The following is a 14028-nucleotide window of genomic DNA, read 5'->3' as shown; positions in this document are numbered from 1 at the left end:
CTGCACCTCCATCAGCTCATCACCCTCTCACAGCAACATATTGGTGTTCGATACTAACTCGGGCCCTGTCTTTGCTGACAAAGGGGTGGCTTTTAGTGCAGGATAACTTGCTGCAAAAACACAGTGGAGACAAAGCAGTTTAGTTTTACCACAAGATAGACGAGGTGAGGTCCAGCAGGGAGTAGAGGGCTGACCTTGCCTAGTGACCTTTTAGTAAACAAAAGTGCCTTGTCACCAGTGATTTTTACCAAGAAGTAACTATCCCGTGTTTAAAACAACAACACTGTTTAAAACAACAACAACCACCTCTTTTGTGTCAGTGAAGAGCAGGGCTGGCTCTACCGTTTTTGCCTTCCCAAGCAGTGGAAAAAAACCTTTTGCGGACGGCAGAACGGAGAAGCTGCCGCCGAATTGCCGCCACCGCGGAAACTCTGCTGCCCCTTTCTGACTGCCGCCCCAAGCACCTGCTTGGAATACTGGGGCCCGGAGCTGGTGAAAAGACAGTCCCATAGGAAGAGTCCTACCTCTGAATGACTAACACCGTTTATTGTAGTATCTGAGTGTTTCTTGGAGGGCTCCCATCCAAGTACTAACCAAGCCCAATTCTTAATTTGTGAGGAATGAGGAAGTGTAATATGAGAGAGCTGCTCAATTTTGAAACATGGTACTGTTTGTTTCTGGCGTGTGTGACTTGTTTGCCAATCCTTTTTCGTTGTAAGGTAACTATGTACAGTAGAGCGTGAGACTTGTAGGACTTTGTCTTTGTACCTAAGTGTAGCCTGTGAATTTTTGGACAATTTTTTGTGGATATTGTAGAATGTGCGTACGTAGCTGTCTCCGTAGAGACAGAGATGCATTCATATACAAATCTCTAAATATGTGTCTGTATATTATAGACAAATAATATTGTTGATAGTGTGTTGCCTGTCTACAAATGTAGAGGATGTAGTCCTTGCACCAATGGTCCACAATCTAAATTAGATGCACAATATAGTCAAATATATAAGATACGTAAGCGGTGGGTTGAAAGTTCGAGTGGCGCAGTATTTAAAGGTAAACTGTAGAATTTGAAATATTTCTTAGACATTAACTGTCACTAACTCAAGAAATCAGCAAAAATGAATCATAGAGTCATAGGACTAGAAGGGACCTCAAGAGGTCCTCTAGTCCAGTCCCCTGCACTTATGGTAGGACTAAGGATTATCATTCTAGACCATCCCTGACAGGTGTTTGTCTAACCTGCTCTTAAAAACTCCAATGATGGAGATTCCACAATCTCCCTAGGCAATTTATTCCAGTGCTTAACCACCCTGACAGGATGTTTTTTCTTAATGTCCAACCTAAACCTCCCTTACTGCAGGCTGTGGCCAGTATTTTCAGTATGGGATAGCGCTCTCATGCTGGTCAAGAGCCTGAAAATAGTGTTTTACAGACATGTCCAGCCTCTCTTGCACTTAAGTAGACAGTGCTACTGTACTGTCACCATGTTGACCCAGGTGGTTAGCCAGTGTTTGGGGTCTTGCAGGTTGTTTCCATTTAGGTAGAGAAATTGATAGAGTCCAGTATTTTGTGTGTGTACATGTGTGTGTACACAGCTTTGGTAAATAAGCAGGAATTATTAGTCCTGTTTTCTTGAACACAGTATGAATCAATCAGGAGACGTTTTCTTTGTTCACAGTTCCAAAACTCTTACATCCAGCACTCTGCCCTAAAAGCTCTATCTAGGCTTTTTGCTTAGGGTCTTGCTCCCAATGCTTGTTCTGGCTGTCTCCTCGGCTTTCTGCTGCTCTTCCTCATCTTCTCTGGTGCTTCTGCTGCATCTCTCCCACACATGCAGCTGGAAATGAGATCAGTCCTTTGCCCCCGCTGTATTTATTATCAGACCCCTGGAAAAACCCTGGGATTGCATGGTGCAGCCACTGGCCAGGCTTGCATGAGGTCTAGTCCTTGAGTGGTAGTTTCCCATAGTTACAGCTACCCTTAAACACAGGGGCATTTGTTTCCTCATTTTGCCTGAATGGAAGGCAGTCACCATGCCCAGCAGCCTCAACCAGCTAGGGTGACTGCCCATCCCCAAGCATAGCATACATTCTACAATAGCTGTCTTACTGATGAAGCTGTGTATTTCAGAAAGTGACTAGTGCTTTTAAGGTGAATGGTCCTGTATTTTCAAAAATTACTGTGCATTTTCCATATATAAATGAGGCCCCTTCTTAAGGTGTGCCAAGCAGAATAGCTAAAAACTTAAGAACCTCCCCCCAAATCAATAATAACTTCTGAAAATTTAGGCTGAAAGGTTCTCCAATTAAAGTTGAAGCTTTTGTCAAGGTTACCACAAAGGCTCTTGCATCCGATGAAGTGAGCTGTAGCTCACGAAAGCTTATGCGCAAATAAATTTGTTAGTCTCTAAGGTGCCACAAGTACTCCTTTTCTTTTTGCGAATACAGACTAACATGGCTGCTACTCTGAAACCACAAAGGCTCTGACATTCAAGGAATCTGCATATTTTAGCAGAAGTTCCTTTTTGTTTTGACTTGGTTGGCCTTTTTTAAAGTTGCTTGTGATGATGGGAGTCAGTAATCTAATTATCAGAGACCCAACCATTTTATCTTGGAGGCATTTTGGCAAAGAGCGAGTTTTCTAGGAGATCTGATATTAAAACATATCCTTGGTCAAAGCCAAGTGCTCCCGTCCGTTAATTTTAATGACTTGAAGCAAATTAAGGTTATTTAATGGCTTTTGATTGACCTGAAAGGGTATTTTTGTGGTACAAAAGAAGCACATATCTGGATACTCTGTATCTTCTATTGCAGGCAGGCTGGAGATGCCACCAATGAAGACATATCAATATATACTTAAACATTTGGCATGCAGACATCCTGTTTCAAATTTGTGTGTAGCCTGAGTCTTATTTCTTCTTAAGAAAGCAATTCTTTCATTTTTAAAAATGAGGAAACGTGATATATCATTAGCAAAACTTATGGGAAAAACTTTCAGTATTTATTGAGCAGATGTAAGAAGTCTGCAGTAAATTTTGGACATTGCTTTCTTTAACATGGAAGGGTGCGTGCTGGCAATCCATTAGACAGAGAATTATGTTTTACATCAAACAAGATGCTTGGGTTGGAGGAAAGCTGTTGCCTCAGAAGATGCCAGCAGCAGAAATTTTTTTTTCAAAGTATCCAGAGAATGTGTTTTTATTTGTAATCTAGTAATATTGCGGGGCTCAAGAGAGCTTATTACTAATCTTGATAACAAGAAAGTTAAAACTGGTTATTAAGGGAATTGCTAGGACACATCTCCCCGAGGAATTTAATAATGGAAGATGGCATAATGGATTTTTGTCTTTTCATTGTTGTTACATGCAAATGTAAAAGAAATCAGGAAGTACAGATATTATTGTCCTGATCTCTCTCTGCTGGGATTGGCCTATTCATCTTTATTGTGGGCTTTTCTGTTTTTTGTTTTTGAGACCAAAAATCCTAAACAGTGACATAAGTTAGTTTCCTACCTGACCGGCAGTGCCAGGAATTGAACCATCAAATTCTTTTAAACTTTGTACGTTACATCTGAGTCACTGAAATGGCTTGAAGTCAAAGGGCGGTTGTTTTTCTGAATGTGTATCTTTTAAATCTACAGAATGGATATTACCATTTGCAGCTTTTAATTAGAGGGCAATAACAAGCTGTGAACTGAATGTACATAAAATCAGTGTTTCAAAAAAAAGTTAAAAAGCAAGGAAATGATACTTCATTTTCTAAATTAATCCTAATTTAAATAGATACTCTCTAAAGAGCAAGAAGAGTTGGTTATAGATGTTTTTGACTGATGAAAAGATTGAAAAATAAGAAACACAGTTAAATTGCCAAAAAATTGAAGCATGATTAGTAGGATTTTGTTGGCAAATAAATAGGAGGAAGGTAGTATTTTCCTTTAGTGAGCAAAGAAGCCAAAGACAATTGTTTCTTCCTAGAGCAGCTGGAATAATCTACACATTTAACTGTTAGAGGAAGAAAAGATTTTTTTTTTCCTATTGATATTGTCTTTCCTAAATACTTGAATTTAGTATGTTGCTTGCAAAGTCCTTGTCTGTAAAACTGAAGTGGGCAAGGTAGTTTCTTTTAATGTCCTTGAAACCATTTTTCTTTATGGATCACTGTGTGTATTTCTTTTTTTGTCTCTGATCTAATCTCTCATTTTATAGCATTCATAAGTATGCTACTTGCTACACAGATGAGGTTTTTCTTCTGAGTTTATAACTTGGGTGACCAGACAGCAAGTGTGAAAAATTGGGACGGGGGTGGGGGGTAATAGGAGCCTATATAAGAAAAAGCCCCCAAAATTGGGATTGTCCCTATAAAATTGGGACATCTGGTCACCCTATTTATAACCTAAATTTTAGACTCAAGATTGGCAAACAGCAGGGACGGAATGGGGGGGTTAAGAAGGACCACTGTTCTTGATTCTGTGTGGATTTTATTATTTTGGTCTTCTTTTTTGGGGGGGGGGAAGTGTTAAGAATTAATACATAGTAGACTTGATGGAAATCTTTTAAATGTTTGAAGACACAACAACAAGAAAAGCATGGCAAACTATTGTGCTAAACCAATCCCCCTGACAGAGCTTGTTCGTTTCCACTGATCTCAAACAAGCTAATACAAAACTGTGGACACTTCAAGGGAGAACTTAACCGTTCAGTTACAGACCTGAAGAAGAGCTCTGTGTAAGCTTGAAAGCTTTCTCTCACCAACAGAAGTTGGTCTCATAAAACACATTACTTCATTGTCTCTCTCATATCCTGGGAGCGACACCACTACATACAGTTACTTCCCTGTACACTTTGAATTGTGTTACTGTATTATTTAAAATATTTGCCTAAAACGGGACCTCTTGCTTCCTGATTCCATCTGCTTCTGCTACGTCTATCCGCACCTGCAATCAGTCTTTCCACAGCTATGTCATAACTGGTGTCTGCTTGTAGGACTATGATGTACAAATAGAGATTTGTACCTTCAGATGAGATTAAAGCAGGAGACGCAGATGCACTCTCCTTGCCTTACCCTTAGTAGCAAAGAGTAAAAGGGAAAAACAGAAAATATCTATGAGCAGATTTGTTTTAAGTCGCAGGTTCAATATTTTCCATAAGACACTGCTGGCTCTTTGGTGTATTAGAGGGTGATGTGAGAGGGGCATTGTGGGATTGTTCCCTACAGTATAACTGGCTAGTGTTTCATTGTCAAGATTTAATCGTCTGAAGTGATTGTGCTGCCATCATTATCCTTTGAAGATTATTCTGATACTCTGTCAAAACCTTTCCATATCTTGGTTTCTTGTGCCACCCTAAATAATTGTTCTCTCTTCACTGTTTACACCCTGCAAATACTTGCAGATAGATCTGTTCCATCTGAGTCATTGCTTTGCCGTATACTGTATAAAGAAGTGTGATCAACGGTTAAGGTTCTAGACACAAATTATCCATATACATAGGTTTCCATATAACGAAAAGAGACTATGCTTTGTGTACCATCTTAAACAGAATTTTTAAAATATTTATTAGATGCAGAATGCTTTTAGAAAATAAGATTATGCTGAAAATGTACTGATCCCCCGGGATGCTGAGAGAGAAAAGAGATGGACCCTAATTCTGCAAACATTTATGTACATGCTTAAATTTAAGCACATGAGTAGTCCTGTGCATATATGTCGTGCGGGACTGGGCCTATAATCAACACGTATGTAAACATGTTTATCTCGCAGGCTCCTAAAGCATATTCCAAACATATTGGGATACAAAGTAATAAGTTCAGCCACTTCTGTGTGGGTTGTAATAGCTGTTCATTGCTACGCAATAGTTTTAAGACTTTACCCAATTGAAACTGCAGGACAATTTACATAATGAGAAGGCAATCACCAGAGTTGGAATTTAGCCAGGACATTCCAGGGTTAACACCCAACTTTTTCAAAATGTGCCATTGGACCTTTAATTATGAGGTTAAAACCTTGGTTTTATGACTCATCTGAAAAACAGCATTTCCAGTATAACTGTCCCCTAGGCCTAGGCAACATGCTTGAGCATTGGTTCATGATTTACTCAGGGGAAATAGTGCCACCTAATGAAACACTGCTGCTTATTGTAGTGCCCTGGCTTTTCCCTTTTGTTTCCCATCCAAGCAGCGATCACAGTGCTACTTAAGTTGTGATAAAATCACAGTCCAGGAGGGATGCTGCAGATATGAGGCACTTTTAATATAGAATGCAACGGACTTTGAACTCCTTTCATTCATCAGATCAAGTATACAAACTCCTTACTCTGCTAGACACTAAACGTAATGGATTGAACAGAGACACTGAATTGATGGCTTATTACAACAATCTGTAACCCACTAAGGGCTAGTCTATACTGGCAACGCTAAAGCCCTGTCGCGGCTTGTGTGGTCACGGTAGCGCTGGGAGAGAGCTCTCCCAGTGCTCTAAAAAAGCCACCTCCACGAGGGGCGCAGCTACCAGCGCTGGGGCACTGTCTACGCTGGCCCTTTACAGCGCTGAAACTTGCAGTGCTCAGGGGGCTGTTTTTTCACACCCCTGGGCCAGAAAGTTGCAGCGCTGTAAATTGCCCGTGTAGACCAGCCCTAACCCCCTCTTTTGTCCTATGACTGCAGAGGTGTTAACAGGCCGCTCGAACATGAATACTCTCCTACAATATGCGCTAACTACTTTATGCTAAACAATCTGTTCCACCTTGCGTTTTGCTGTGATGCTAGGAAGCACATTTTCCAGACCTGAAGAAGAGCCCTGTGTGGCTCAAAAGTTTGTCTCTTGCCAACAGAAGTTGGTCCAATAAGATGATCTGATTGCACTCATCTTGTCTCTATAATACACACACAAATTTTTATCATAAGTATAAGCTTTGGTTAAAATAAATGCAGATTCATATATTTGTGTTATTACGGTGGTCATCGGAGGATAACGATGTTATTTCAGGAATGCAATGGAAACACAATCAATGTGATGTGGAGCAGGCTAGAGAGTTGAAACAGAGAAGAGCCCTTTAGTTCACACTCTGTCTGGATTTGGCCTGCGTTCCACCTATTGACTATCCCTGGTCTAGGCCTTCACTATTTTGTGGCTCTTCCATCAGGATATCTTATTTTTTAACTTGTTATGTTTCTTTAAATGTGTGTACACAGCAACTGAAAATAAGTGCCTATCGATTGCTGTAGGTGCTTGACAGTGCCTTAGAAATGGACAGCTCCTAACTCACCCTTCAGTCATGTAACATAAGCACCATAGTTTCTGGTTCCCTCCCAGCCAGATAAAACAACTGACTCATTTTGGGGAGACCCTGGTTCATTGCTTGTCCAGCAGCCTAAGTGTTTTTCTTACTCATCACTCTCCCTCTTGGGGAAGCACATGGTTATTGCTGCTTTGTCCTGGGCTGGTCTCCAGGTTCATCCTTCTTAACTTGTGTTTTTTAAATAGCCCCAAGGATATGCAAACTTGGAGCAAATGCAGCCAAATGGAAGTCTCTGGGACACATTTGGCAGTGACCGATGTGCTGAAGTTACAAACTGGATGAAAGTTGGTTAGAAAATGAATATAAGCAGTGAAGTAACGTAACTTGTACCCTTCTGGCATTTAATGTGCCCCAGTTTCTGCTGGCATAACTCGGCTAAGTCAAATGGAGTTCTGCCAGCAGCAAATTTGGCCCTAATTGTGCAAAATGAGTGTAACCTCTGTTCTATGTAGGCTGTGGGAGAAGGGTGATGAGTAGGGTATTTGTAGCAGCAAAATTAGGTACCAGGATCCTATACTGTAAATTAGAGACCTGCTTCACATTGTTTTATATTATCTCTAATACCCCTAGGCCCAAATTTCTGTCTGTGGCACTTATTTTGCACACCTGCTGAATGCAAAATCACTGCAGGTTATGCCCTTCTGCCTCTTTCACCTGTCTTCTGACTAACTTACACCACTATTTACAAACCAGTGAATTTGGCCCTCAAATGCTGCATGTGGCTGCTATGTGAAGTGGTGTTCAGGAGAATGTTTTAATGTATTCACGAGTATTTAGAGCTCCATTTCCATACCTTTTATGGTGAGCTGAACTGAAGAAAGGTTGCACCTTAGCCAGTCCCTGCTATAAAGCAGGTCCTCAGTGGCCCTTAACTAGGGTGATCACCCATCCCAAATTGGACGGGACAGTCCCAAAATGCAGACTTTAAGTCTGGGTCCTGGGCTGAATAACTTCGGGACAGCATTTGTCTTGGATTTCCTGCAGCGCCACCCTATGCCTGCCCGAGGCTCAGTCTCTTCTCGTGGCGGGGAGGGCTGAAGTGGGCAGGTGGGGGAGTCTGGGGCTCCCCACAGCGTCCCGGGCTCCCTGGGCAGCGCAGCTCTTACTGTGGCCCAGCTCTGGCTTCCAGCTGGGTCAGCGGGTGGGGTCTCGGCGGGGAAGAGGAAGGGTAGGGGGCAGGGTCATGGGGGGGCAGCGGGGCTCCTCCTTGAGTCCTGCTTTCACCTTTTGAAAAGGCGGCTGCTCTATCCTAAACCAGCAGTCTGAGTTGTTTAGGGTGGGTTTAAAAATTCAACCTGGCCCAAACGCCGGAATTACACACAGATGTCTAAGAGTAGGCAGCTAGCCCACATCATCCTTCCTAATGGATGGGGCAAATTTCAGCTGGCTGTTAAACCCTTTTGTCCTATGTCTGCCAAGTGTCAATCATACTTTGCGTAACTGCTGATAATGAGGTAAACCTAGCCATAGTGGCGAGTAAACTGCTTTAAGCACTGGTACGCAGGGACCCATTCCTGACATCAGTTCAGTTCCCTAGTTGTTTGCATGTGAATGTGACGTTGCCTCTTTTTTGGGACCCTGTTGGAACAAACGGGATCTGTCCGCTATATCCAGGGTCGGGCAGGAGAAGACAAGAGCATGTTTGTCATGGGGCAGCTGAACCAGAGCTTTGTCCCCCCGATGGCTTGTTAAAAGGAGCAGAACGGATTGTAAAATCAAGCTCTCATTGAGGTTAAGGTTTCATTAGAATTAATTATCCAAGCAAACGGTGCCATATTTCTACGTACCGTCTGGATGCCATTATTTACTCATTTTAATAGATCGTCCCTTAGCAGACTTTTGTGTTAATTCTTGCACCCATGTGGTCCTTCAGATCTGACGTGTCACACCGATGTAATTAGGCTTGCGCAGATGTTTACTCATGTGGTATCTTGTGCTGGAAGCTCTACATGCATACAGGACAGCTGACCACGGTTTTTTATTTATTTATTTTTAAACACTTTTTTTGCAGGAGATGGTGATGGTATTGAACATTCTGGGAAATGTTAAAGTCAATAAACAAAAGGTTAAACTTGTCGGTACCAGAATAAATCATTAATGTCTGTAATAGTTTTCTTCTTCCGTCTGTCTGAGAGCTTTTATGATGATGAGCTAAGCAGTTAAACCAAAGTATTCATATTCATTACAAAAAGAAAAGGAGTACTTGTGGCACCTTAGAGACTAACCAATTTATTTGAGCATGAGCTCACGAAAGCTCATGCTCAAATAAATTGGTTAGTCTCTAAGGTGCCACAGGTACTCCTTTTCTTTTTGCGAATACAGACGAACACGGCTGTTACTCTGAAACCTGTCATATTCATTACGGTTCTCACACTTGGACTTAATCTATCTTTCCCCCTTCTTTTTTTTTTTTTTTTTCTTTTTAGAAAGTCCACCAGCAGCGATGTCCAGAAATGGGTATTTTTTTGAAGAGACTGGCAAGTATAATTTTCTTTTCTACTAATCTGTTGCATGTTATATTGCATGTAAAAGAAACTACCACAGTGACCTAGCTGTATCAGTGGAAAAATAACTAGGTTGATTTTGAAGATGATCTGCAACAGATGGGAGTATCAAATCCATTTCACTTATAACCTAAACTGGCTTTGAACCCAGGTTTGTATGGATGAAAGGAATGTTGCATAGGTCTCGTGCTACAAATAATCCGTACAATCAAGTCCCATAGATGCTAATGCCTTACTGCTTTGAATATCCGTATCTTCAGCTTTTCGGTGTTTCATTGTCTTGGATGGTTCCTTGTCTTGTTCTGTTTCAGGGTGTTCTCTGTTCCCTTGATATACCAGATTCAGCATGGCCAGTATCCAGGGGTCACTCTAGCTATAGGCAAACTAGGCAGCTGCCTAGGGTGGTAGATTTCTGGGACAGTAGACTTCCCCCATCTAGCACAGCTGAGAGCTTGGTGTATGTTGTGACCCCTCTTTCCTCCCCCCCCCACCCCCCGGCACTACAACTGTCCAGCTCTCTGGGGCTAGCCTCCCATTGTAGGGCTGCTCAGGCTGGGGCCAGGCTCCCTTGGGAGAAGATATTGGGGCTTTGTCCCCTATCTGGGCAGTCTTATAGCAGCTGAGGCCTGGAGTGGGAGGCGCATTGGGAGCGACTTGTGCCCTCCTCAGGGAAACCAGCACTAGCTCAGAGCTAGTTGAGAGGCCTGCATGCGCCTGCAGTTTCCACACCAGGTAAGCTTTCCACCCTGGGTCCCTTCCTCAGCAGTGGCAGCAGCAACGGATGCGGATGACAGGGCTGCCAAGCAGAGCTCGGTGGCCACAAGCTGGGGCTCTGAGGAGCAGGAAGTGGCCCCCAGCCAGGCTGGTGGGGAAGCACTCCTACCCCCTCCCCAGATGCTCCCCACCACCAAGGCAGGTAAGATGGCAGTCGCAGCTCAGACGCTGAGTGGCTTGGAGTTGCTCTTGGCAGCACCACAAGAGCTTGCTGTGGCTTCGGCCTCAAGCACAGGGACCTGCCCAGCTCAGTGTCCGTATCCAGCCCGGACCTGCTGTCCCCCATCCATCCCTGGCGGGCCCTGCTGCCCCTCTGGACTCTCCTTGCAGCCGCTGCTTCAACTCCACCACGTCTGGGCTCTCGAGGTGCTGCCCCCACACAGGCTAGGAGCCCAACAGCTAGGAGCTCCTCTGGAAAGATGCAGGGAAGGGCGGACTGTAGGGGATGCTGAGGGCCAGGTGGAGGGTGCAGGCTGGCATGGGCTGGGGATACAGAGGGCATAGGGCTGGATGCGGGACTGAAGGTGTGGGGCTGTGTTTTGGGGCTCCTGGGTACAGCGACCCCTCATTCTAACAGTGGGAAGGAGCCCATCACGCGCTCTGCAAGGGAGATGGGTGCCCCCAGTCTGAGTGGCTTCGTGGGGGCCCTATGGCTGTGAGCTGTTACTTGCCAGTGTGTGGGTCCCTTTGTGGTTGAGCTGAGCATTTCCTGGGGTACTGAGCTGGGGCCCGCTCCCCTCTTGAGCCCCATGCAGCTGGTGCCAACCTGCCTGGAAAGGGCCATTGGGAAGGCTGGTCCTACCTGGGAGTATTGGCCACCCAAGGAGCGGGCCTTGGCCACTTGCAGGCCCTAGAGCAGAACCTGGGGGACTTTCATCCTGGCCTGGCCAAGCTCAGCCCGCCTGGGTGTCACTGTTCCCTCCCTGCAGGGTCTGTCACTGAGGCCCAAGGGCCTCTGCAGTCCCAGGTCCAGGTCTGCCCCATCAGCCTCCATCCCAGCTGCGCGGCTTGTGGGGATAGCCGGGTGGCAGCAGCCGGCGAGGCAGAGGTGAGCGTTTCACCTCATGGAAGGAAAAAGAAGAGCACCTTCCCCGGTGCCAGCAGTACGTCCCCTTTCAGAGCATTCAGCTTTCAGCAGTAGCAACAGATGCCAAGGGCCCTAAGCTTCTTTCTCCAGATGCCAAAAACAGAGAGACTTTTCTGGGATTTTGTTAAGACTCCAGAGCTTTTTAGTTCATCTGCTACTTTCAGCAATCTTCAAGAGCGAGAGGCAGGCTCCCAGCAATTTGTTCTCCGGATGGCCCATGGTCACCTTGAACACACCGTGTCCTGTCCGTTCTTTTTGTACTACGCTGTTAACTAATCTCCATCCATCCATAGGGGATACTTTCCAGCTCTAAGAAACCCAAGGACTTGAGCTAATCATGCAGACTCTTCTTTTCCCGTTGTTTTGTTTCTCTGGTTTTGCTTGCAGGTGGTTCTTTTAATGCTCTTATTATATTGCATCCTGGCTGATTATAATTGTAAAGGTGGTGGATCTTTTTTGTTACTTTGCCCTTAAACCTCCTGTCAGTCATTTTCCTCCGAGCTTTACAGTTATAAAATCTGACCTTTTTAAAAAGTTCACTGTTGCTGCTAATCCTAGATGAATCACCTTCTTCTCTGTGCTAATTGTGATGTGATCACAATGAATCTCCTGCACAGAATTTAGGAAGAATAATCATCACAGCACTTATCTAGAGTTTTACAAGCATTAATCCTTGCATCACCCCGTGTGTGAACTCCTTATGCTTAACGATCTAACCTTTTATTGCCCACTTCATTTTAAGTAGTCTCTGAAAGCATGTGCGAACCTCTTACGTTCAACAATCTGACCTACCTTCTATTTAGCTCATGGGCTCTTGTTACCTTCCCCAGACCTGAGGACCCCCTCTGTGAAGCTCAAAACCTTGTCCCTTCCACCAGCTGAAGTTGGTCCAAGTAAAGATATTACTTCACCTTACTGTGTCTCTTCTCATCACCCTGTGAGGGAGGAAAGATTTGTTAGCCCCCTTTCATGTTTGGGGAAACAGAGGTGTACAGAAGTTAAATGACTTGCCCAGAAACTCAGGCAGAGTCCAAACTACAACTCAATTTAGAGGAAGCAATATTGGAATTCCTTAGCCCACTTCCTCCCTCTAAAGTGAGTCACCTTTCCATTTAATATAAATGGCTTTGTAAAGCAAGCTTATCATTTTAAATTGCTTCTTCAAACCATGCCCCAATGTGTCACTCGACCAGTTAATACTGAGATAGCTAAAGTTGCCCGTTGTTGTTGTTCCAGCAGCTTCCTTTACTTCTTTCAATATGTTAAGGACCTTTTTGTTGCGCTGTGCTGGAGCAATACTTCGGCGTTCATGTTTTTTGTTACTTAGATTTCATAACCATGAGCTGGAACATAAATTGTTATCTCCATCCTGGAATGATTGTTGATAGTATCTCTAGGTATAATTGCAGTCTTTTCCTTCCCCGTTCCCAAGCCCTTCAACATTGTCTTTTAATTAGGGATAACAATATCTCGTTGGCTTATGGTTTATCTCACCTCATCTTTAAGATACCGATCTGAGAAATTGATAGTCTCTCTTGCCAAGCCAAATATTTCTGCTCTTCCCTTCTAGGTTTTCATTTTTTTTTAAAAATGAAAACATTAATATTCTTTATTTCTAGCAGTACAACAACTGTTAGCTCCATTGAGTTGAAACCCTAATTTTGCTTTGATCTATAGGCCTTTACCATGGGAAGAGTAATACTTTCTAACAGATTCTTCCCTTGGGTCTTTGATATTCCCAACTCCCAATAATTTCTCCAGCACCTTTTATCACTTTTGTAGCCATCTGCTCCTGTCTAGTACTTTGGAACCCATCCTTCATTGAGGTTTGTACATTCTGTGGTCTTGCATGTTGACTGGGAGAATTTCAAAGAAAACTACTGCCGGAACCTTGGATTAAGTATCATTGGGGGGTGTGCATGTGAAACAAGGAAAAAATATTCTTCAGAAGTTTTAACTAGTAGCTTTGCAGAGTCAAGAGCAAGCTGGCAACATGAGAAATAAATTCCAATTTTCTCATCAAAGTACAGTATGCTGGTATCGAGCAGTAACATTGTGTTTTGACTTGTATACCAAATTGAGCAGATTTAATGGACATTAATAAAAATCTCCCTTGCTGGTAAAATACTTTTTTTTTTTTTTTTTTTTTTTTAAATGATCACTGCTGTTGCATTGCCTTTTTTCTTTTCCTTTCCTTTTTGCCATAGGTGTCAGTATTTTTTTCCCCTAATCTGGCAAATAGCAACAGTGTTTGACACAGATTGTGCTTTTGAGTTGACCAGTTGGTATCCTGAATGAGATTTCGTGTCAATTAGAGTCTTTCCTGGCAATTTTAAATGTCTGTTTGAGTGATTGTAAAGACTAAGTCC

At 43.4% G+C, this 14028-nt stretch overlaps 1 protein-coding gene across 13 annotated transcripts in view; it reads left to right on the top strand.

Annotated features, from left to right (window-relative positions):
• The window catches only part of SLC4A11 (solute carrier family 4 member 11), a 232644-nt gene that overhangs the window by 90013 nt on the left and 128603 nt on the right, over positions 1 to 14028 (top strand). For all 13 annotated transcript variants that reach the window (XM_043544918.1, XM_043544916.1, XM_043544917.1 and 10 more), the window contains one exon: positions 9721 to 9771. In XM_043544918.1, the coding sequence (XP_043400853.1) occupies positions 9721 to 9771 (51 nt within the window). The remainder of the gene's footprint in view (positions 1 to 9720; positions 9772 to 14028) is intronic.

This window comes from Chelonia mydas, chromosome 4 (genome assembly GCF_015237465.2).
Source record: "Chelonia mydas isolate rCheMyd1 chromosome 4, rCheMyd1.pri.v2, whole genome shotgun sequence".
NCBI classification, from domain to species: domain Eukaryota; kingdom Metazoa; phylum Chordata; order Testudines; family Cheloniidae; genus Chelonia; species Chelonia mydas.
The sequence above is the reverse complement of the archived record's forward strand: the minus strand, read 5'-3'. Positions and strand labels throughout refer to the sequence as shown.